At 38.7% G+C, this 22,412-nt stretch overlaps 1 protein-coding gene across 1 annotated transcript; it reads left to right on the top strand.

Moving 5' to 3' along the window:
* Positions 1-17,959: 17,959 nt before the first annotated feature.
* H2AZ1 (H2A.Z variant histone 1) lies at positions 17,960-22,208 on the top strand. Its single transcript, XM_081332092.1, has 5 exons — positions 17,960-18,159; positions 18,769-18,846; positions 19,039-19,152; positions 20,423-20,552; positions 20,805-22,208. The coding sequence occupies exons 1-5, from the start codon at positions 18,157-18,159 to the stop codon at positions 20,864-20,866; spliced, it is 387 nt and encodes a 128-aa protein (XP_081188218.1). The 5' UTR covers positions 17,960-18,156; the 3' UTR covers positions 20,867-22,208.
* Positions 22,209-22,412: the final 204 nt, after the last annotated feature.

Below are 22,412 nucleotides of genomic sequence, written 5' to 3'. Positions count from 1 at the left end.
CACAAATTAGGACATCATTTTTCACGGGAACCCAGAAAAGAAATAATAAGAGCGGGGCAGACAGTGGAGACAAAAAATGTTATAGCCGCAATGCTTGTGCCAACTGAAGGAAAGGTAGATAGCACTTCAATAGACAGTGGAAGGGGCTTAAATCACTATATAGTGATTCTCAACCTTGACAACTATAAGATATCTGGACTTCAACTCCCAGAATTCCCCAGCCACCATGTAAGAAAAATGAGTTCATTCATTTTTAATCTATAAAGGGAAATAAACTATATGGAACTACAGTAAAAAAATGACAATAAAAGGTTATCTATAAAAGGTTATCTTATCAGTCAAAGCAATTATATATTTTTGAGATATTCTAAACATGTGATTATTGCTAAATAGTCACGCTTACCACTACAAAAGGGTACAAGTAGGAAGGTGCCAACCACATTCATCGAAACCTAATGACTCTAACATAATATTTGTCTGTAAAATTTTGGAAAATTAAAATAGACATCCATGTCAAATAATCATATTGATAGGATATATCAGCGCAGAAAAAAAAATCTCTACAAATTATTTTTTTTTCTCAGAGAACAGTCTACATCTTAAGTGTTGGATGAGCATTAATTTATGTTAATTGTATCTTTACTTTCAGCAGAACCAAAATGTAAAGGCTGTATTGTATTGCATGTGCAGAGCCAGTTCTGTCCTATGACAAGGAATTAGTTTCTACAAATTGTTCAGACAGTGTGCTGGAGACGCCTAGTGTCCATTAAAGGAAATGCCATGGCCCTTAATCAGTAATAGTGAATATTAGGCTCAAACAATTGTCAACAGATCACCAGGTTGAAAGCAAGAATTTACAGTTCCTTCTTTCCTTCTTTTAAGTATAAATGTGTGTTTTCTAACAGCATAACATAGTGGCATAGAATTGCTTTTGGGTTTTTAATTCATGTTAATGTTAGCTTGTTTGCTTCTGACAGTTTTTACCATTAAAACAGCTCATATTTTCTCAAGAACAAAACAATCTTTTTCCTCTTTTCCTCCCTCAGATTCTGGCCACCAGGAATATGCTGCCCTTTGGTCTAATCAAGCAGGACTCTGATATCTACCTGTAGACATATTAAAGAATAAGATATTGGCCGTTTTTGTGCCTGAGCCAAGAAGGCTGTACAGGTAGTCCTTGCTGAACAACCCTAACTGGGACCAGAAATTCTGTCACTAAGTGAAGTGGCAAAGCATCATGTGACCACACTATTTAGTGATGGTAGTGCTGGCAATTCTAGTCATTAGGTGAGGATCATGCCATTGTTAAGCAAGGACCTCCGACTCCTTTGGCCCTGCTGCAATTACCTCCACTTCACTTCTCCCCATCTGCCTCTCTGCTCCCATCTCTGCCCTTTTGGACACCTTGCACTCTGCTGCCACCACCCCCACTGATATTCATCATCTGCTTCCTTTTGCTACTGAAGAGGCCCGGCCAGCTGAGGCAGCTGCTGGCCCTTTGTGAGGCCTCACAACATTTTTGAACACCTCAGGGGGGCTTTGCAAATGGTCAGCAGCTGCCTCAGCTGGGTGTGTTTCAGTGGAAGGAAGATAGCAAAGGGCAGTTGGTGGTGGCAGGAGCATAGGGTGGCTAAAAGGACAGAGATAGCAATAGCAATAGCAGACGTATATACCACGTTACAGCCCTCTCTAGGTGGTTTACAGAGTCAGCCTATTGCCCCCAGCAATCTGGGTCTTCATTTTACTGACTTTGGAAGGATGGAAGGCTGAATCAACTTTGAGCCGGTCAGGATTGAACTCCTGGCAGTGGGCAGAATTAACCTGCAATACTGCATTCTAACCACTATGCCATCATGGCTCTTTAGGCGTAGGGGAGGGTGGATATAGGCAAGTGGGGGGAATTAAGGGTAGGCTGTGGTCATAAACTGTAGATGAGTTGTGAAGCTTTCACATTTTGATCATATGACTGGAGGTTCTGCAACAGCAGTGACTTCAAGAACCAATTGTAACTACCCTTTGTTCAAATGGTCTCTAAATGAATGGTCATTCATTCAGCAAGGACTACACCTGCATCTTATGGGAACCTGAGCAAATTACTTCAGGAGCTTCAATTCCACTTCATTTACTGTACTGTCACAATTAAATCAACTATAGGGATTTTGTGATACTCTGCAATGGTATGTTGGAGTCACCTTGGGAGATGCTGCCCAGGGAATGATCAACCAAGAGACAGCATCACCCACAGCTGGATAGTGGGTGGGACAAGAGGCTCAGAAGGGACCCTCTCTAATCTCTCAAGATGTAAAAGAAGCACAGGGTTAATATAGTTTCAAACCTGCAAGACTTTATCAACATAGCTTTATAATTAAGTAGAATTAACTCATCTGGTCTTGTTTCCTATCTAGCTTCTCCTGCAAGTCAAACACTAAATTGCTTAGCTGTTTTCCTATACATAAACAAAATTCCTTCTCACTTGAATATTTTTATGGTTTCTAAAATGGCCCTACGGTTGGGCATCCAAATAATATAGACTAGTGAAAAGGAATTATCTCAAGTTCCGTGGTAACTTAGTCTGTTTTTTGATCTTGAGAAAAAGCTGTTATTTAGAACTGTAATCTAGCATATGTCTCCCAGAATCACAGAATCAATTCTACGATCCTACTTTTTGCTCCAAGTGTCATGGAATACGTATTTAGAAGCACAAAGCAAAACACTCAGAAGGAGCATGTTTATTGCAAAGATCATTGGGTTCCCATTTTCACAGGAAAGTGGATCTCCAAAGCTTGGGAAAGCAAAGCTTTTTCTAGAAGTTGAGGGCTTCAAGATGATAGGTTCAAGGGTTCTGAATTGCTGGCAATTTTGGAAGAAGCTAGGCAAGTTACTATCAGTTTATCCAGGGTTATTTCTATTATTGGGTAAAATGGACCTTTCGGGAGAATAGCATAGCTGCCAAGTCCATTGGAGAGATGATGGAGAGAGGGAACATTGAGATAATCAAAGATGTATCCCTGGTTGAGGATGGAATATTGGGGCTTCTCACTTCATTATGTTTAAAATCCCTTATTGGGGTTGCCTTTGGGTTTAATATGAGCTGGTGAGGAAACGTCTGTTATCTGCTGCAATGGGGTTGCAGTGGGTCTTGTTTGGGAATAGGGAACATCAATTTGGGTCTGATGGGATTAGCAACAAGAGGAGCCGGGCTTGATCCTGGTCACAGGGAGGAAGGAAAGGGTGCTGCAGCCTCCACTTCTATCTTCTCCATCGTTTAAGTCCTTTTTTTATATTCCAAATCTGATTGTAGCAATAACTAACCCAGGTTGCCTTGTAAAATGACTCATGTACAATAAATAGGTTTATTGAACAGTCATAGCAAATGCAGTGCACAGCACAGATCAAAAGGTTGCATGAAATAAGCATTTAATATTACCCACAAAACGTACAACATTTACGGCCAGGAATTATGCCTGCTATACAACATCATTACTCCCTTGGAAACATAAAAATGAAGGTACTGTATTACAACGATAGAGGCAGCTTCTGCTCAATGTAATTAGTGTCTCCTAAAATGTGCATTGTGATAGTATGATGGTTAAGCAATGGTGGATGCTAAATAAAGGCAAAGTCCATCCTAGATTGCATGGTAAAGTTATATCATGTTTACTTCTGGCACATTCAATTATTGAAATGCTTAATAAACTGCATTGTTCAAACATTAGTCTTCAGTCCTAAACTAGTTCGTTGATCTTATTTTAATACCAATGTTTAGTACATTAAATAACTTAAATGGAGATACAGCTGGACATTTAATAATTTTGTTTCTTCTTGTACTATATAGTAATCTATGTCAAGTAATATCAATTAAAAGTTTCTGCAAGTAATATAATGAGGGAACAAGAACAAGCAAATTCACTTGAAACCATGTCCCTAACTAATTTTTGTCTTCAAGGTAGCTGTCTATTCCTGATGTTGTCCAGAAGATTTTGAGCTTCTTGGACCCCATGACCAGCAGCAACGTTTAGGAGTTTTTCTACATCCCTGGAAGAGATTAAATTAGTTGTATAGATAATGGCAGAGAATGAGCAATTCTGTCCTGACGTAGCTTCTTTATTATTTCTAATACTAGAATCCATCTTTGTTCTATTCCATTTCTATTGTCTTATTGAGCTGTCTCTTTCCTGTGCCTCCATTATCTACTGAATTACTATATTTTAAGAAGTATCACTTGACATTCAGAGAAGAGAGTACTGTGGTGGTCTGAGTCATCCAAAGCTATATATGTTTTTTTAAAAATATCTCTCTTTTATATGAGATTTATTTATACACTGAATGTTGTATAAATGCATGTCGAACCAAGGCTTGCTATTCTAGAAGTATCAAATCATTCTGAGTTTTCCATGCCCTCTATGCAGAATAGAAGTCCCAACCTCACCGCTTCACAAGATAAATGGGCAACCTTTGGCCCATAATCTGTTTTAATGCTCTTTGCAAGAAATTAGTAGATTTCTGGCAAAAAGAGTGAACATCACCGTGACAAAAGTATTGATGGAAGAAGGCAAAAACTTCTGGCCCTCAGCAAACTCAGCATTCACAGGAATGCACTTGTAGCAGCCTGCCTCCAGAATGTCTTTTTTTTTGCATTTGAAAAGACTGAGCATATGGCACTTCTCTGTCTCCCAGCAAGCATTATTTCCACTGGAAATAACCCAGTGCTTGCTGGCCACTAAGAATGATTCACATGCCCAATGAGATAGTGCTTGATTTGTCCCTTTCCTGGTCACTTGCTGGTCACTCGCAGTTGAAGGAGAGAAAAAAAAATGTCAGCAAGAAGGAGAAGGAGGGACCTAACAATGAAATGTCTTCCTCTCCTTTGAATACAGGTAGTCCTCGACTTACAACAGTTCATTTAGTCACTGAAGTTACAACAGCACTAAATAAAGTTTTTCTTCTGACCGTTTTTCACACTTATGACTGTTGCAGCATCCCCATTAGTCATGTGATTTATATTTGGATGCTTGACAACTGACTCACATTTATGACAGTTGTGTCCCAGGGTCATGTGATCACTTTTTGCAACCTTCTTGACAAGCAAAGTCAATGGGGAAAACAGATTCACTTAACAACCATGTTACTAATTTAACAACTGCAACGATTCACTTAACGCATGTGGCAAGAAAAGTTGCAAAATGGGGCAAAAGTAAAATTAATAAATTTCTCACTTAGCAATTTAAATTTTGGGCTCAGATGTGGTCGTAAGTTGAGGACTACCTGTATTCTGCTCTTGCTTTGGCCTCATCTATTCTTGGCACAGATTTCATCCTAGAAATTCCTCCTCCAGTGAAAGGAAAACCGGTTCCCCATTCTTGTTTTGGATGCTATATCAATTTGGCTATTAGTTTCTGAGAACAGAACTCCCACCCGAGCAGAAAGCAGTAGACATACCTGTCTTCAAGCCCAGTTGTCATATTCTTCAGTTTGGCAACAGCCAAATTAAAAGAGGAATGGGGGTGGCCTTTCTCAGCTGCTTGTCTAAAAGGAGAAGGCAGACAGGCAATCTAAACCCCATTTCTAAGAAGTGGGATTTCTTTGTACTTCTCTTCATGCTCCTACTCACTGACTCGTCATTCTGGATAGTCAAGAATTATGGAGGACAGTAATAGAGGCAATATTGTAATCCTATAGTCCTGGCATGCAGTTTTTAACCCATAATGCAGAGTTGCACAATCTATGGTCCAGGGCCATTTGTATCTCCTCTCCCTAGAGCAGGGGTAGGCAACCTCGGCTCTTTTATGACTCATGGACTTCAAGTCCCAGAATTCCTGAGTCAGCTACCCCTGCCCTAGAGCATACAGTACAGCTCTTACAACAATCCAACAAAAGTTGATGCTCTAACATCATATTTAATAATATTATTTAATATTTAAGAGGAAAAAATTATTAAATACATGTGGAGCAGTAATTTTAACTGTATTTAATTCCTTCCATTTAAGTTTCATTAACATACATTTAAATTAAACCCAATCATATTTTATTTTGTTCCTGGCCCCATCTCCAGTTTTTGCAGTAGATTCCCCCCATTTTCAAAGGGAAAATGTGGTCATCAATGCAGAAAGAATTTTGCAGCTCCGGCTCAAGGAAAAGTTAGACCTGAAGAATGTTAAAGATGTTCTGCCAATGAAATGACACTGTCTATCCAACCTCTACATCACAGACTCTCACACTTTTCAAAACAAAAGAAGGAACACATCTGACCCAACGTTATTGCTGCACTAAAATTATATTGTCTATGCATACTGTGAAAGGAAAGGTGTTATGTCTTTCTTTGCAGCTCATCTTCCTATTGCAGCTATTCAGTGGTACAGTTAAATAGTTCTAAACTGCTCTCAAATGGTAGTGGAATAAATGTTAAATTGAAGACCCGCCCCATTCTCTCTCAGGGTGTCTATCCCTAAGTGCTGTCAAAATTGAACAAGAATTCTGGATGAAAAGAACTTTGGAACCATTTGTTTATTCTTCAAGATCTGTTCTAATAAACATATAGGAGTGGTAGGTGTAAAAATTGGAAAAAAAATGCAATATTAGATTGCAAATCAAATTTACCCTAATTCACTTACCTGAACCAGAGCATGGCCTTCTCTTCATTTTTTTCTACACCAATTCCTAGCAATGAGATAAAGTCAGAAACAATAGAATAATCTGATGTTGTTGTTGTTTCTTGCTCCTGTTTTATGAACTAGCAGCTCTCAACTAATACAACATGTGTACCAAATATAGAAGTCAGAGGTTGTCTAGGTGGAATACAGGCTTGCGGGCTATGTGTTCTTGGAAACTGTGCAGGTTTTACTGCATAGGAACCAGATTCTTTGATAAAGTGATTGGTGAAAATTTAAGATGCAAAATGTTGACATCCATTTCTGCAAGAAAAATGACAGTTTATCCTATGGACCACAGTAGTTGTCAACGATAATACAGTACTCAGCTTGCAGTGATTTCTGCAGAGCAAGTTATTTTGGTAACCTTATGCTGTAGACACCATCCAGCTTTGTCTCATGATCTTCAGTATCTACTTTAGATAGCAGAACTGCAACATCTCTGATATCCTTGAACTATGTTAAAATCTTGTGATTCACGAAATGACATGCACAATTGTTCTAAATGCCATAGTTTAGTCTACATGCTTTGCATGCAAAATGGTCCAGACTGAGTTTCTGGTACCTCCATTTAAAGAAGAATTGTAACTTGAAGCAACTTGAAGCAGTCGCTCTTAGCTCAAAGAAAGGAAAAGACTATGAAAAGGAGAAGAATCTTTTTCTGAAGCCCTGTAAGCCAAACAAGTCTAATGAGTTGCATTTGGTCTTTGTTTGAAATTTCCCCATACGTACATATTCATCTCCCATATAATGCTGTGTTTGGGAAATTTATAAATCCTGTCTAACTGAACATTTGCCAAGAGTTTCAGGAACCATGATTCTCTTAAATTTTTTAAGACAGTCAATAATATTGACAAATGTGTTAAAATGCCATTCACCGTTTTCTATATATATAAAATACAGATAGGAGAAATTCAGATACACCTACTGGTCCCTGAACCTCACAACTATGTCTCCTTTTCAATATTTATATTTCAGCATAATATGTGAAAACAGCCAATGTACATAAATCATAAACCTACATGAAAATCAGTAATCACAAATTAGGGTAATGACTGAACTTCAAATTCCAATTTTCCAGAATGTATTTAGATGTGAAAATAATTTACATTTCTATCATGCCAAGCTCTATATACTGTAAAGAAACGAAGATCTTTCATGGATATCATTTTCACAAATTCAAAGGCTGAAAACCTGGGTTAAGGATTGGTCACTCCTCAAGTCAGATATTACCTTTCAAGTATCTCTGTCCCACAATGTGCTGGGCATTGGGATATCCAAGATGAGCATACATATGAGCCACATGGAAATGGAAATTTTCATAACACAGCACAATATAAAGCAGCAGGAAAATGGAGCCACCAATAGCCGTCAGCTATAAAAAAAGGAAAATAAATTGAAGTAGCCTGACACTCTCTATAGATTTTTGTTCTCATTTCAGTGATATATTCTCACTTCTCTTCCTCCTTTTTCTGGATATATATATATATATATATATATATATATATATATATATATATATATATATATATATATATATATATATATATATATATATATATATATATATATATAACTAGTGGGGAGAGGCTAATGGACCTCTTTTCTGGAGTAAGTAATCCATCTCAAGGACGTGAAGTGGCTCAACATTCGGTAAGTTGCATTTGCACCCAGATCACCTGTCACAGGCTGCTTCTAAACTAAGGTGAGATGCATTATATTTCCAATGAAAATGCAGCATTTCTAAGTATGTGCCCACAGATGCTCAAACTTTGTGAAACGTCTATGTGGGATATGTGTGTACTTTTGGAACAGAACTGATTCCTGGTAACTGCCTGGACAAGTCCCTTCAGTTTTCTTTGGAACATTTTTGGAAGTGATTTGCCATTGCCTTCTTCAGGGTAACTGGCCCAAAGTCACCCAGAGGGCTTTGTAGCTAAGACAGAATTAGAACTCAACATCTCCCAGTTTCTACCTTGCTGTCTTTACCACTACATCAAGCTTGTTCTAATTTTATTTTTTATTTTTTTAATAAGGCATAAATGACCACCTTCAAGTATTGCCACAATAAAGTTCCTCTCAACTGCTCCTGAGGAACTGAGAATGCACTCCTCAGCAACCAGTATCTCTAGGCCCAATGTAATTAGGGCATTAAATATGAAGATAAACTGGTTTATAATATTTATCCAAGGTCCCTGTATACCAACCCAGAATGTACTTTTTGATACAAAATTAAATTAATTATTTATCCAGGACTACTACTTCCTTGCACATAAGCGGAGCAAAATTAGGTTTCCTGATTTTATTACTGTACAAGAGAGCAACTGCAGTGATTCCTTTGAATCAGGGATAGATGCCTTCATCATAATGAATTTCAGATTTTTTATTGTCTCTGATTTTTGGCCATACTGACTGGGATTGACAAGACCCAGACTCATGCATTACAGCTTCCCATACTGGTCTGAGATCTTAATGCAGCCAATATTGTTACAGAACGGTTGAAAAATAGACAAAGGAACTGAAGTCTGGTGCAAACTGGCAAGGGTGTTGCAGAAGTTCCTAATTGGAAGAAATCAAAGGAAATAAAGTAAGTAAATAGGAGCCTAAATTAAGCAAAGGATTAAGAAACATATTGTTAAACAGCTTTAAACCAAAACTGGTCCCACAGAGTACAGAGGGAAAAGTTAAATACAGAGTTAGGAAAGATATTGAAAGCTTTGAGCCTATGGGTGCAAGACACAGATGTGCATGGAAAATAACAAGTACAGTAAGCTACTGAAGAACAGTAACCAGCAAAAATTCAAGGAAACAGTCTAGAAAGGGCGAGCATAAGAATACAAAAGGAATAAGAGACAAGCCATTAAACCGAGAGAGAAAGGGGGAAAGCAGCTAAAATCCCATTACTGCAGCTAATAAGGGGAGGTAAAGGTAAAGGTTCCCCCGCACATGCGTGCTAGTCGTTTCCAACTCTAGGGGCCGGTGCTCATCTCCGTTTCAAAGTCGAAGAGCCTGCGTTTGTCCGAGGACGTCTCCGTGGTCATGTGGCCGGCATGACTAGACGCCAAAGGCGCACGGAACGCTGTTACCTTCCCACCGTAGTGGTCCCTATTTTTCTACTTGCATTTTTTATGTGCTTTCGAACTGCTAGGTTGGCAGAAGCTGGGACGAGTAACAGGCGCTCACTCTGTTATGTGGCACTCGGGATTTGACCCACCAAACTGCCGACCTTCTGATCGACAAGCTCAGCGTCCTAACCCACTGAGCCACCGCGTCCCTTAATAAGGGAAGAGGGGTGTTCAAAAAGTTTGGTCAGTGTGGAAGAGAGAAGGGCAGGCAAGTTTATTTAGGAGAAAATCACCCACTAATTGACTGGTGGAGGTCAGAGACTTGAAGAGCAGGAGAAATGAAGCTGGGTGGATTTAGATACGCCAGAATGGGGATAACCAAGAGGGATTAAGCAGCAAGAATAGCCTAAAACAGCTCAATGAGACTTTTGCAGTGACAGGAATTGCTGTAGTCATTTTGCAAGGGAGGGAAAAGAATGGAAATATGTACCATATTTTAGAAGTCAATTGCACCTTTAATGAGACTGTCCAGCCTGTTGTATATAATCTGAGGAACCTCTTTTTTACAGGTTAAAAAGAGATACACTGAGCCTAATATCGTAGTGTCCTTTAAAGGTATATTTGTATTTGTGAGATATTACCTATTTCTGTATATCTGTATGGTTGCTGTTTTTTCCATAGGAGTAGTAATATTATACTTGGTGTCGAAAATTAGATGCTGATTTTTTTTTTCTGTCTCTCATTGGTTACTCCAGGAAATTGTCCCTTATGGTGGCCATGCTAATTTCTTCTTTTATGAAACAAGGTTTGGGGTTTTTTAAGTATCTCTGCATGAGAGGACAAATGGAGGAATAGATGAATAGTTTTGTTTTAGGCAGAGTAACTGTGTTCTGTTTTCCCCATGTAATAAAAGAATGGGCCATTCACACTTCTTTTGTACAGGTTGTTGATAAGTTAGTTTATCACATATTCACAGGCAGTGGCTGGCAATTTATCTGAAGCCAAACAATATCACAACTAGAAAATCTCCACCTTCCACAATGGTTCAAATACCTACTTGACAGCCTCTGGCCAAATAAAATACAGCTGTCTTTTTAAGCTTGACAAACTGTGTTTTTTAATCGCCTTGTGCATGGTTATCAGCAAAGAGCTCTTGTAACAGAAAACACTGTCCTAGGGAATAGATGCCATGTTGCATATAGTTTTTCTATGCTTTAAAATATGCTGTAGTGTTTCTTCTGTGACTTTTCGATCCCTCCAGAAAGTTTTTTGAGATATTTACATTCAAACTATCCCTAGATTGAATGTAATATATTTTCTGTTTGTTTGCTTGCTTGACGTGGACACTGCCTGATTCCAATTGACTCTGGATGGTTCATAAAATAAAAACAAACAACTGTATGCAATCTACATAAAAAAAACCAATGTACAAGATGGTAAATCTAGCCAATAATATACATACATCCTACAAGGAGCTCCAATTACCCAAGCCATAACCCTGGGAGAACAGCCAGGTCTTTAAAACTCTCCCTCATCTTACATGAAAAGAGGTATTTATACTGCATTTGTAAAATAAATGAAATGCTTCTTCTAGGCAGCTCATGTGTGAACTATACTTCATTTTCAACTTTTCTTGGGTTTTAGTAGCATTATAGGTAGAGCATTGCCAGAGTGACCTACGATAAGATGATCTGAAGGCATTCAAATGAAAAGTAAGGGGCAGAGTTCCATGAACTATGATTATCTGCATGCAAAACTCATGCTCTATGGTTGAGCATTGGTCTTTCTGCATCAAAGCTATAACATCTCTAAAGAAGACTGAGAAAGCTTCTTGTAGGAAAATCCTAGAATATGAATTCTAGTTGACATGGAGATCAGGAGTCAGCCTCTTTTCTGACCTGGGCACCATCAATTAATCTTCTGCAATAGCCTAGCCTCAACCCCACCCCCAAAATATATCCAAAATCTTGTAAGATTCCCAAATCGCAAGATTTCCCTTTTTCTTGTTCTTGAAATCCTTTGAAACTTCATGAGAAAAGTCAAGAGCTCATAAGATTTTTGCAATTTTTGTGAATGCTTTTTTATTTAATTATTTGAACTTAATCTGACAAACCAGTGGAGAGCTTGGTTCTATAGATGGGCTAAAGAAATCAAAGGACTGATTTGGTATAAAGCAATGTCTTATACTTATGAGCAGACCTGAACTCCAAGCAGACCTGAACTAGGACTTTGGTCTGGGTTAGCTACATCAGTTTTCTCTATTTTGTATTCTCTGGGTGTGCTGGACTCTTGCTTCTATCCTCTTCAGCCAACACAAATACCAGGTGGTTGGCTTGGGTGATAAGAATTTTAATCCAAACCCATGCAGAGAGTTGTCAGGTTTGAGAAATGTGTCTGACTACTGTATTAGGGATGCTAGCTAATAATTGGCAATCTGACCCAATATTTACAGCATACACAGTTATAAACATGTCCTTTCTAATGGAAAGTCTGTCAGTCTATTTACCAGGTAGACAGATGGGCAGATAGATAAGGTAGATAAGACTAGAATTATGAAAGAAAATTCTAGTCAAAATTGCAAATATGAATGGGGTATAATTAAAGTCCTTATTATTATGCCATGAATGCTGACTGTCAGGGGAAATGGTTGAAAATTGAAGGTTCGGTAAGGAATAAAAAAAATGCTAAATGAAGGTACAGCTTAATCAGGTTCATTGATTCTTTCCTGAACATTTCAGGCCCCTCAGTGTCAAATATGGCCATCTTAGATATCAATAGAGGCCTGGATTTCTTCTAAATCTAAGGCCCTAATCCCAATAAAAATGACAACACTTTAAAAACAGCGTCCAAAATTATGTGACAAAACTTCAGTATTCAAGAAAACAAGCACTCGTTTTTGAGTCATTTTAAACTTAAAACTCAGACTAGTAGGCTCTCTTGTCCCCATTCCCCCCATCTCTCTCCAGTTAATAATAAACGTAATAAAAATGTAAAGTTTCAGGTGCAAAAATCCCAACAATGGACACTCACCTCCCATTTGCTCCACGTAGAAGGTGAAGGTTTCTTAACCCTCTGGGGAAGATGAACTTCATTGATCCCTCCAGGACCTGCCTGGCTCCCTGCTGTCTGCTTCCGCTGTACCGTTACGGATTTCATGCTCCTCCGTGCTCTTGCATGCTTATTATTAGCCAGCTTTTTACTCCAGTGAAGCACTGCCTGTCTCATCCTCCTCCTGTAGCTCCCATTCAGACTTCATACCCAATCCCTGCTCTTTTCTTAGCAACACTTCTTGCTCTGATTTATAGCCAGCAAGAAAAATAAAATATAGCGTTCATCAAGGTGGACACAAAAGAAACACCAGATTCATCACTTCCCTCTTTCCAGCAAGTAAGATTCCTATATTTTTTTCCCCTGGGAAATAAATCTTTCTGGATTCTGGAAATTTGTCAGGGGATACTTGCTTGAGATAAATGCAAAAATGATGGGCATAATCAAACTGTTCTGTCCAACAAGGGACATAATTTTGCTTTCAGCAATCTTCTAACATCCCCATTTATTAAAGCAAAAAACTTTCTGTGAGACATTTTTCAGCTTTACTCTGATTTCTTAGTAAATACCAGGCAATCAATTAAATGGTAGTTATAAGTCAAAATAAATTAGATACCAGTGAAAAAAAGATGTGAACTATTTTAAAGAAATGTACAGTTTTCCATCAAGATAAATGCAAGCTTTCCTTTGGCTTGAATTAGAAGTAGAATAATAACCATTCCATTAAAGTTCTAATAAGCATGTATGCGCACAGTACTGCACAATCGTTCTAATTGCATTGCTACACCAAATTAATAGTGAAATCTAAGCATTAGTTATTGCCATAAACTTTCAGAGTCTTGAACATTTTGGGGAAGCACTAGAGGATATTTAAGACCATAGTTATCCACTTTTTATTTTTTTACTTATATATTCAATTTCTATAGCCGTCCATCTCAGACAAGTGACTCTGAGCAGTGAACAATTATAAATTAAAATCAGTACAAGCAACAATAAGTATTGTAAGTATTTGGCAGCCAACTATTTATTTTTTCAGATAATACACTGTTATTTTACAAACAAACATGAAAAAATTAAAATGTCTTCAATTCTTATATACGCAAGACCAACGTTTAAAATAGTGCTTATATTCTTGCACTATATTTCACTTCCAATTGAATAATATAACTTCTTGATAGGAACAGTTCGATAACTGAATCAATTACCTAGTCGGTGGCCAAAAATCAGACTAGTATTATTCAGACCAATAAATCTTATTGAAAAGCATATACTTTTGTGAACGAAATTTAACAACTTTAATGTATTAAACATTCATTGTTTAAACAAGTGTCTAAAACCTTTTGATGTATTTAATTTAGGCAACCTCTCCTTTGATTGTGCTGGTAAAACTTATTATTTCCTTATTTGAAATCAGTAATGGAACATCCTGGAAGTCATAATGCTTTGATATTATTTTGTCCTTTTTTTGAATCTTGAGGTCAAATTTGTGTGTTAATTCTTTTGAGAACGTCTGTCCTAATAGTCCTATTAGAGTCCAGATTGCTGGCAAACAATGGCATATATTACATTAAAGGAAGAATTTGTGAAGGCATCTTTAATCTTGGATGTGAAGATTATTGGGGCCTGTGGTGCTGTTGTTGGTGTAAATGTTAAGTTTCTTGTTGCTTATGAGATTTCATTACTGGAGATCTTAAGACAGAAATGTCAAACAGCTATCTCTTGTCTCTGCATCGAACAAAATGGTAGGTGGTTTACATAGCTTACAGGTCCACTTTAAACACTACAATTTCCTGTCCCTCTTTGTCCTTTCTTCTTCAAACAATAGTGGCACTTCTTTATTTACTACCTGTCCTTCCTGCTATGATGGTTGGGCAAATTGGTCTCTTCCTTTGCTTCATTTTATTAACCTTACTACCTCAGTTTATTATCTTAATCACCCTGACCCATGAGCTTGTTGGGTTTTTTTTTCTCACATTAGCACCTTCCTTCCCAATTTACTGGATTATAAGTGAACATACTTGTACTTTTCTTGGTACCAAAGAAAAGATGGCTCGTCATTGTTCTCCTTTGAGATATCTTACAGCCCTGATATTTTCTAGTGGTCTCCTGCCATGTCTGACTCTGCTTAGATTCCAGGCCCAGACAAAGTCAGCCAGATGCTGCCCCTGTTGAGACAATGATATATTTCCTTATACACTTAGCTGTGCTTATTATTTAAATTTATTTGCTTTTATCAGAAGTTTAGAGAGATGGTGGGAAATTGCCATATTCAAAGACCAATCTTCTCAGTCAAGTGCCTTCAAACTATACTGAGTGTAAGTGGCTAGAATGAGAAATGAGGTCCAGTGCACATTAGGCAGAGTAAAATGTTGTTAGTTGCGAAGTCGTGTCCGACCCATCGCGACCCCATGGACAGCATTCCTCCAGGCCTTCCTGTCCTCTACCATCTTCTGGAGTCCATTTAAGCTCACGCCTACTGCTTCAGTGACTCCATCCAGCCACCTCATTCTCTGTCATCCCCTTCTTCTATTGCCCTCAATCTTTCCCAGCATTAGGCTCTTCTCCAGTGAGTCCTTCCTTCTCATTAGGTGGCCGATAAAATAGACTGTTAAATAGATAAGCTCTGACTGTCCACAGCTGTCCAGGAGACATTTTGGATTCTATCTGAAAATGCTACATGCTGTGCCTGAATCTTTCTATACATAAAGTATATTAATCTACAACTGAGGCATAACCTTCCTTGCACAAAGCAGTGCTAAGAAACAGTGTTGTAGGGAGATCCCCAGGTTCATGTCTATCATTTGTCATGGAAGCACACTGGATGACTGTGGTTCAGTCACACTCTTTCAGCTAAAGGTATTTCAGTTTTGTTCTTGTGGGGAAAAATGGAAACAGTGAGCGCAATATATATTATGTTGAATTCCTGAAGGATGGAACTAACAAATAACAAGCATAATAAAGTTTCCTTTTCAAAAGAAAGGCTAAAGTTAATGACTATGATTAGTTACTTGAATGCCCAATATATTTTTAAGAAAGGCTCTAATTAATCACCTCCAATCTATTTTTACTGCACTGCATTAAGTGTACAGCAACTAACATACAGCAACTAATTAATGTACATGGATTGGATTTGTGCAAACATACAAAATGGCTACTGGCTAGCGTATGTCATATAAACTCAGCTCCTGATATAATTTATCTTCTGAGGAAAAAAGCTGAAACCTGGACTAGCATACCCATACCTTTCTCCTTGTTGTTCACCACTATTCTGTAAGCATACATGATGGGTTTCCCAGGACATGCTGATTCATAAATGACCCAATTTAATTTAAATATTGTAGGGCAGGGGTGTCTGGCCCGCAGACCGGTTTCATCATACCAAAGCAGCACCCACCCCATTGCTGGCAATGCAGTCGCAATACGCTGCGACAGGTCATGTGACGTGGCGAGTTTGACACCCGTGTTGTAGGGCATGCAAATTTTAAAGGACTCAATGTTTACAGCATTAATTAAAAAACTGAAGGTTGATAAACGTATTTTAAAAGGACTGGGTGTATTTTCAGTGTGATTTACTTTTTTCAATTTTGCTTTTTTAAAAGTGTGAATTTCTTAGCTTTTGTTATTTTACAAATACAATTTTATGCTCTCAAAATTCAGTTTTTATATCCCCAGCAGAAATACTTAAAATTGTCTCTTCTTCGATGGTGAAGGAGTTTTACCATGAGAGAAAAGAAAGGGGGTAAAAGAAGTATCCAATTTATGTTTTGAGGGAGGGTTCCTTTGTGCTCTCTAAACTTGCTTGTTTCTTTGCAGACGTTTCATTACCCTAACTAGGTAACATCATCAGTGCTAGTAAGGAATGCTGTTTGCTGTTGGGTTTATATTCTGGTGTCTTGCCTGTCTGGGAGGGTGGGGGCAGTCAGGGATTCTTTGGTTGGGCTGTTTACTAACCATGGCAGTTTCTTGCTTGCTTGTTGGTCTGAAGATGACCCTGGAGTTAATCTATGCTGATCTGAGGGCTGATTACTGGTGGGGAGGTGCTGGAGTCTTTTTTTCTTTGGGGCTGGTTCATTATCTTTTGCATAATGTATATCTGTTGTTAATATCTATGTGTATGTTGATTGATTTGTTAAGAGTGCTGGGCTTCTAGAAATTCGCTGGCATTTTTGGATTTGGACTGGTCTAGGATTGTCACATTTTCCAAATTGAAACTATGGTTAAATCTGTCTATATGTTTTGGAATTAAAGAATTTTCTTCATGCCTTTTCACTGCGTTAGTGTTCATGGATGCATTCTGCCAGTCTTTTGCCTGCTTCTCCTAAATAGTAGTTGTTGCAGTTTTAGATGAGTCCTGTTTTTTTCTTCTGGGGCAGCTAGGTCTTTGGGTTTACTTAGGATGTAGGGCAGTGTAATTCTTTTTAGGGTATGTGTTGTTTGTGCTGTATTGGGTTGAGCGATCAGGGACTTTTTGATGAAGTTGTGTGGAATCCATTTTGCTGGAATGTTTTGTATAGATGCTCCATTTCCCTTTTCTGCTATTCTGGGTTGCTGCAGTGAGTTTGGACTCATTTAAAGTCCTTACACAGTTTCTGTTGTGGGAGGTTTGCTTTGGTAGTGGAGCGCCTGGTTAGTACAGGTGGTGTTTCTGTAGACTTGCACTGTTTTATTGTTTTAAAACGTATTTTATAATTTATCCATTTATTAAAAACAAAGGAGGAATGCTTCCCACACTGCAATTAACCTTAAAAGATAGGACAAGAAGTACCGGATGTAACCTTATCAAGGAGAGATCCAACTAGAACTAAGGAGAAATTTCCTGACAGTGAACGGCTTCCCTCCCGAAGTTGTGGGTGCCCCATCACCGGAGGTTTGACCAACACATTTGTCTGGAATGGTCTCCTGCTTGAGAAGGCGGCTGAATTAGTAGCATCCCCCACCCCACGGTCCCTTCCAATTCTGTTATTCGAGGTCCGGGTAAAAACCAAGGCGACTTGCCACGCTGCTTATCCACTGTAGCTGAGAGATCTAGCAGCGAGCGACTGGAAAAGAGGCGGAGCTCACAAGCAGCGATTCCGCACGAGTTTCTCCGAACAGTTTAACAGTCCGTGGGGTTTTTTGTTTTTTGTGTCTCACTTCCTATTGGTCGACGGAGAGCGCAGGACGAATCGCCCCTTTGTGACGATTGGCTGGGCTTGCCAGCTCGGATTCCCGGATGTTGAGACGTTACAGACGGGTATAAACGGCCGGTAGAAGGCGGGAGAGGGTGCAGTTTTGAACTGGCGCCGTCGCAGAATAGCAGCGGCTAACAATCGAAATACCGAGTAGTCGTCTTCTTTGATTGGCCCTAAACGATTCTCTTCGTTTCTCCTCCCGCTGGTGGACAGGCCTCATTTAAAATGGTAAGGTAGCCATACGGCTAAGGTAAAATTGGGAAGCGCGGGGCGGGGGCGCCCGGCTGAACTCGCGGATTCTTCTCCCTCAAGGGGCCCTTCAGAAGCCAGACAGCCGTATCGTACTCCCCACAGAGTTCAGGTTTGAAAAAAATTGGGGAAATGAGAAAAAAAACGGGCGCGGTCATACCCGAACGCTACTGCGGTGGTCGAGCGTTTTATAGTTCTTGAAGCGCATGCGCTCGTGCTGTCTAGGAACGGTGGTGAAGCGCGTGCGCGGCGGAGGGTGGGGACGTCGAACGTGATTTGGCTCAACGCGCATGTCTTGTCTCCGCGCTTCCGAGGCTCTAGATCAGGGGTCTTCAAACTTGGCCCTTTTGTGACTTGTGGACTTCAACTCCCAGAATTCCTCAGCCAGCCATGCTGGCTGAGGAATTCTGGGAGTTGAAGTCCACAAGTCACAAAAGGGCCAAGTTTGAAGACCCCTGCTCTAGATCTAAATTCTGCGGAACAGCCGCGGCGGAGGGGGAAAGAATATGTGGCGTTAGTAGGCACTAAACGTTTCACGGTGTAAGTGATTTCCTTTCCTTCCACCCGACTCTCCCCAAATGGCTTTAGGCTGGAGGAAAAGCTGGGAAGGACTCCGGAAAGACGAAAACCAAGACGGTATCTCGTTCACAAAGAGCCGGTTTACAGGTGGGTAGGCACGTAGGAGTTTTAGGATAACTGTCTTACAGAGTCGATACATTTTGCGTTTTCTGGAAAGGAATATTAAATATTAAAATATTCCTTAATTCTTTTAAGAATTTAAATAGCTCGCGATTTTTTAAAAAAAAACACGACTTGAAACAAGTATTTAGGTGCTGAGTTTTTTTTCTTTGTGTACAGTTTCCTGTTGGTCGTATTCACCGACACCTGAAATCGAGGACAACAAGTCATGGACGTGTGGGTGCTACAGCTGCTGTGTATAGTGCTGCTATCTTAGAGTACCTCACAGCTGAGGTGAGAGCTTGGTTAGGGTAAAAGCATTTTGCGTTATAGGACTTATGGGATGTAATTGTATTCTACCTTTACAGTAGCAGTATTAGATTTCTTTTTCTGTTCCAAAAGACAGGCTATAGTTATCCTAGAGTTGCATAGAAACAAGTGGATGCAAATAAAAACAAATATTGTTTCAAAAGTCCCTAAGCACTTTTCTCTTAAGCATAGCTGATATATCTTGAGGTTATAAAGGAAGAAATTCAGTTGGGGGGGGGGAAACATCCAAATTGAAATGCAAAAGGGAACTGAAAAACACAATATAGAATGTGGCCTTCCAAAGTATGGAGCAATAATTGAGCATAAACTGTTGATGTTGGCTATTAAAAACTTAGGCAGAAGTAGTTTGTCTACCAATTTACAAACAAATTGAGATACAGCAAGCACTAGATTACAAACTTGTATGTAGTTATGATATTGGCTAACCGTTTGCCAGCACAAAAAAAACTTAACTATAGGGTGTGCATGAAATGTTTTTCAAATCTAGAACCTTACATTTTGGATTTCTCCCAAATTGTTCAAGATCAGACACAGTCTGCAGAACCAAAACCTTAAATCTTATTCAAAGCTTTAGATTTTTTTTTAAAAAAAAAAAGATGACAGCTCTACTGTCCTTAGCCATTCCCACTGCAGCATATTTTATGATCCATCTGTTCCTGAACTTGTTTCGTTCTGCAATCACTACATTGGCTTTTTCCATTCTTCACTACCCCAAATCACTTGTCCAAAGCAAAGCAGCCGTGGTTGGTTGGTTTGTGTGTGTACACATAGAACAAAACACCCCAAACATATTTTTCAATGAGGCACTTGCTACCTGAAAATCACTGTTCCATAGGATGTTCTCACATTCTTATAATGCTATGCTGTAGGCTGATTGCCTTATGGCATTACGTACCTCAAGGGGAATGTGCCACTCTCCAAATTCCTTTCCAGCATTTCTGATATGCTCCAGGAGGATGGCTTATCAGACGTCATTTGTGGGGACCAGCTTCCTTAACCCCTCTAGGTCAGGGGTTTCAAACTGCCAGCCCGCGGACCGGATGCATCATACAGAAGTGGTGCCCACCCCATTGCCAGCAATGGCAAAATCGTCCCGATACATTGTGCAACATCACATGACATCGCAAGTTTGACGTGTCTGCTCTAGGTCATTGAATCCTCAATAAGACATGGTTATTTGGTATTTTAAATGGGAAGCTTTGCATTTAACAGTTTGTCTTGGTTTTATCTCTAGGTTCTTGAGCTGGCAGGGAATGCATCTAAAGATTTGAAGGTAAAGCGAATTACTCCTCGTCATTTGCAGCTTGCAATAAGAGGTGATGAAGAACTGGATTCATTAATCAAAGCAACAATTGCTGGTGGAGGTATGTGCTGATTTTACTATTTTGTGGCATCTAGTTGATGCTTTAACCCAGGGGTGTCAACCTGCCGGCCCATGGGCCAGATGTGTCACACAGAAGCCGCACCCACCCCATTGCTGGCAATGGCAAAACCGTCCCAATAACTTTGCGTGACGCCACATGATGTCATGAGTTTGACATTTCTGCTTTAACCTAATGATTCTGTGCTTCTGTTACTTGACTGATGAAAAAATCTTTTCCTTTTTTTTCTTTCAGGTGTAATTCCACATATTCATAAATCTCTCATTGGAAAAAAAGGTCAACAAAAAACAGTGTAAAGGATTACATATCAGAACTTTCAAAAAGCTATGTTGTCCATTGTTAGTGGATTTCCAGTGGACTTCATCTGTGAAATACAATTTTGCCTTTTTTTAATGAAGATGGAGCCCATCAAGCTTCTAACCAAAATTCTGCATTGAAGTCTTAATCTTATTTAAGTGTTACATGGCTTCAGAGAAGCTATTGTCTGTAGTGGTTCTTGACTGTTTTAGATATGTTGGATTTTAATGGGATTGTTGACATTGTTGCTAATCTGTAATTTTAATACATTGAGTATTCAATTATACTATGAAATTTAAGACAGATTTGGACATCAGCATTGCTAATTAAATGAAATTATAAAAAAACTTGAATTATAAAGCTTTGATGTCAATCTCTTGTAGTTAAGAACAAAAGGTTCCAAAAGAGAAACAAAAACAGCATTGTTTGTCTTTGTACAGAACTTTAAATCTGGTAAAGGAGCTAAATGAATGGATTGCTTTAAGGCAGTATGTTTGAACCATTTTTAAGTTGCTGAAAATATGTATGATTAGTTAGGTCAAATTCTTGAAAAGCGCTTTAGAGAGTAAGCTATGTATTTATATTTGTTCCCCATTTCACAGAAACTGCTGATCTTAGTACTAATGTGCATGCACTATGCTAGCACATATAATTAAAACCCTAGCAAAACTGTTCCATGACCAATCACTGCCAAAGGAATTGCATTAAGCCATATGACTTATGGTTTCGGTTTAATGTGTAAAGCTAAGCATTGTGACTTGCATGCCACATCTGACCTGGGTACTGTCCATGCTGTGCCTTGTTCTAATGTTTAAAACTAATCTTCAGTACTTGTAGCTGTGTTGCTTCAGCTACCAGCTGAAATAAGCATTGTTTAGATGAGTCCATCCAGTTCCCAAACTAATATGCTAAAATTGAAATCTCCAATTGTACTTAATGGATATACTTGGTATATAATCCCTTCACTCACCTAAAAATACATGCCTTAGAATGTTGTATAATTTTTAAAAAACTGGCATTTTGTTACTTGTATCCTGAGTTTCCTGGGAAGAAGGGCTATATTACTTGAATTACTGTATTTCTGCCTTGTCAACCCTTTGTCATATAATAGTTTTATCATTTGTTTACAGAAAAATGTACATTCTAAGTTTATTAAATTAAAACCAAATCATAAATATTTCTATAGATTTTCAATTAGTTTAGATTTAGTTGTTGCTAACAGATTTTTAACCATTATGGTTGTATTGACCCCCAGTTAAGTTTGAAATATAAAACAGGTATTACTTTACTTACCTGGTCTAGTGGGAATCTATAATGTACAAATAAAGTTACTGAAAAATACTTTTAATTGTGATGCTTACTTGATGAAGCAAGTGGCTTTGATTTCAGCATACAGTACTGTAATGTGGGAAAGTACTGAGTTGCATGAAGTGAGCCATAGGTCTTGCAGTTCTAAACATGGCTTGTTAATGCCAACTGCCTTGCCAAGAAAAAGTAAAGTACATTATCAGCTGTCTTAATTCTGTCTTTGTGGGATGGGAGTTA

Source organism: Vipera berus, assembly GCF_964194415.1.
Source record: "Vipera berus genome assembly, chromosome: 7".
Taxonomy (NCBI): domain Eukaryota; kingdom Metazoa; phylum Chordata; class Lepidosauria; order Squamata; family Viperidae; genus Vipera; species Vipera berus.
This window is presented reverse-complemented; position numbering and strand designations above follow the sequence as displayed.

What these genes read in the sequence shown, in the direction of transcription:
- H2AZ1 (XM_081332092.1), top strand. An exon ending in CACAAAGAGCCGGTTTACAG is followed by an intron (nt 18,847 to 19,038) that starts GTGGGTAGGCAC and finishes CTTTGTGTACAG; the next exon opens with TTTCCTGTTGGTCGTATTCA. An exon ending in TAGAGTACCTCACAGCTGAG is followed by an intron (nt 19,153 to 20,422) that starts GTGAGAGCTTGG and finishes TTTTATCTCTAG; the next exon opens with GTTCTTGAGCTGGCAGGGAA.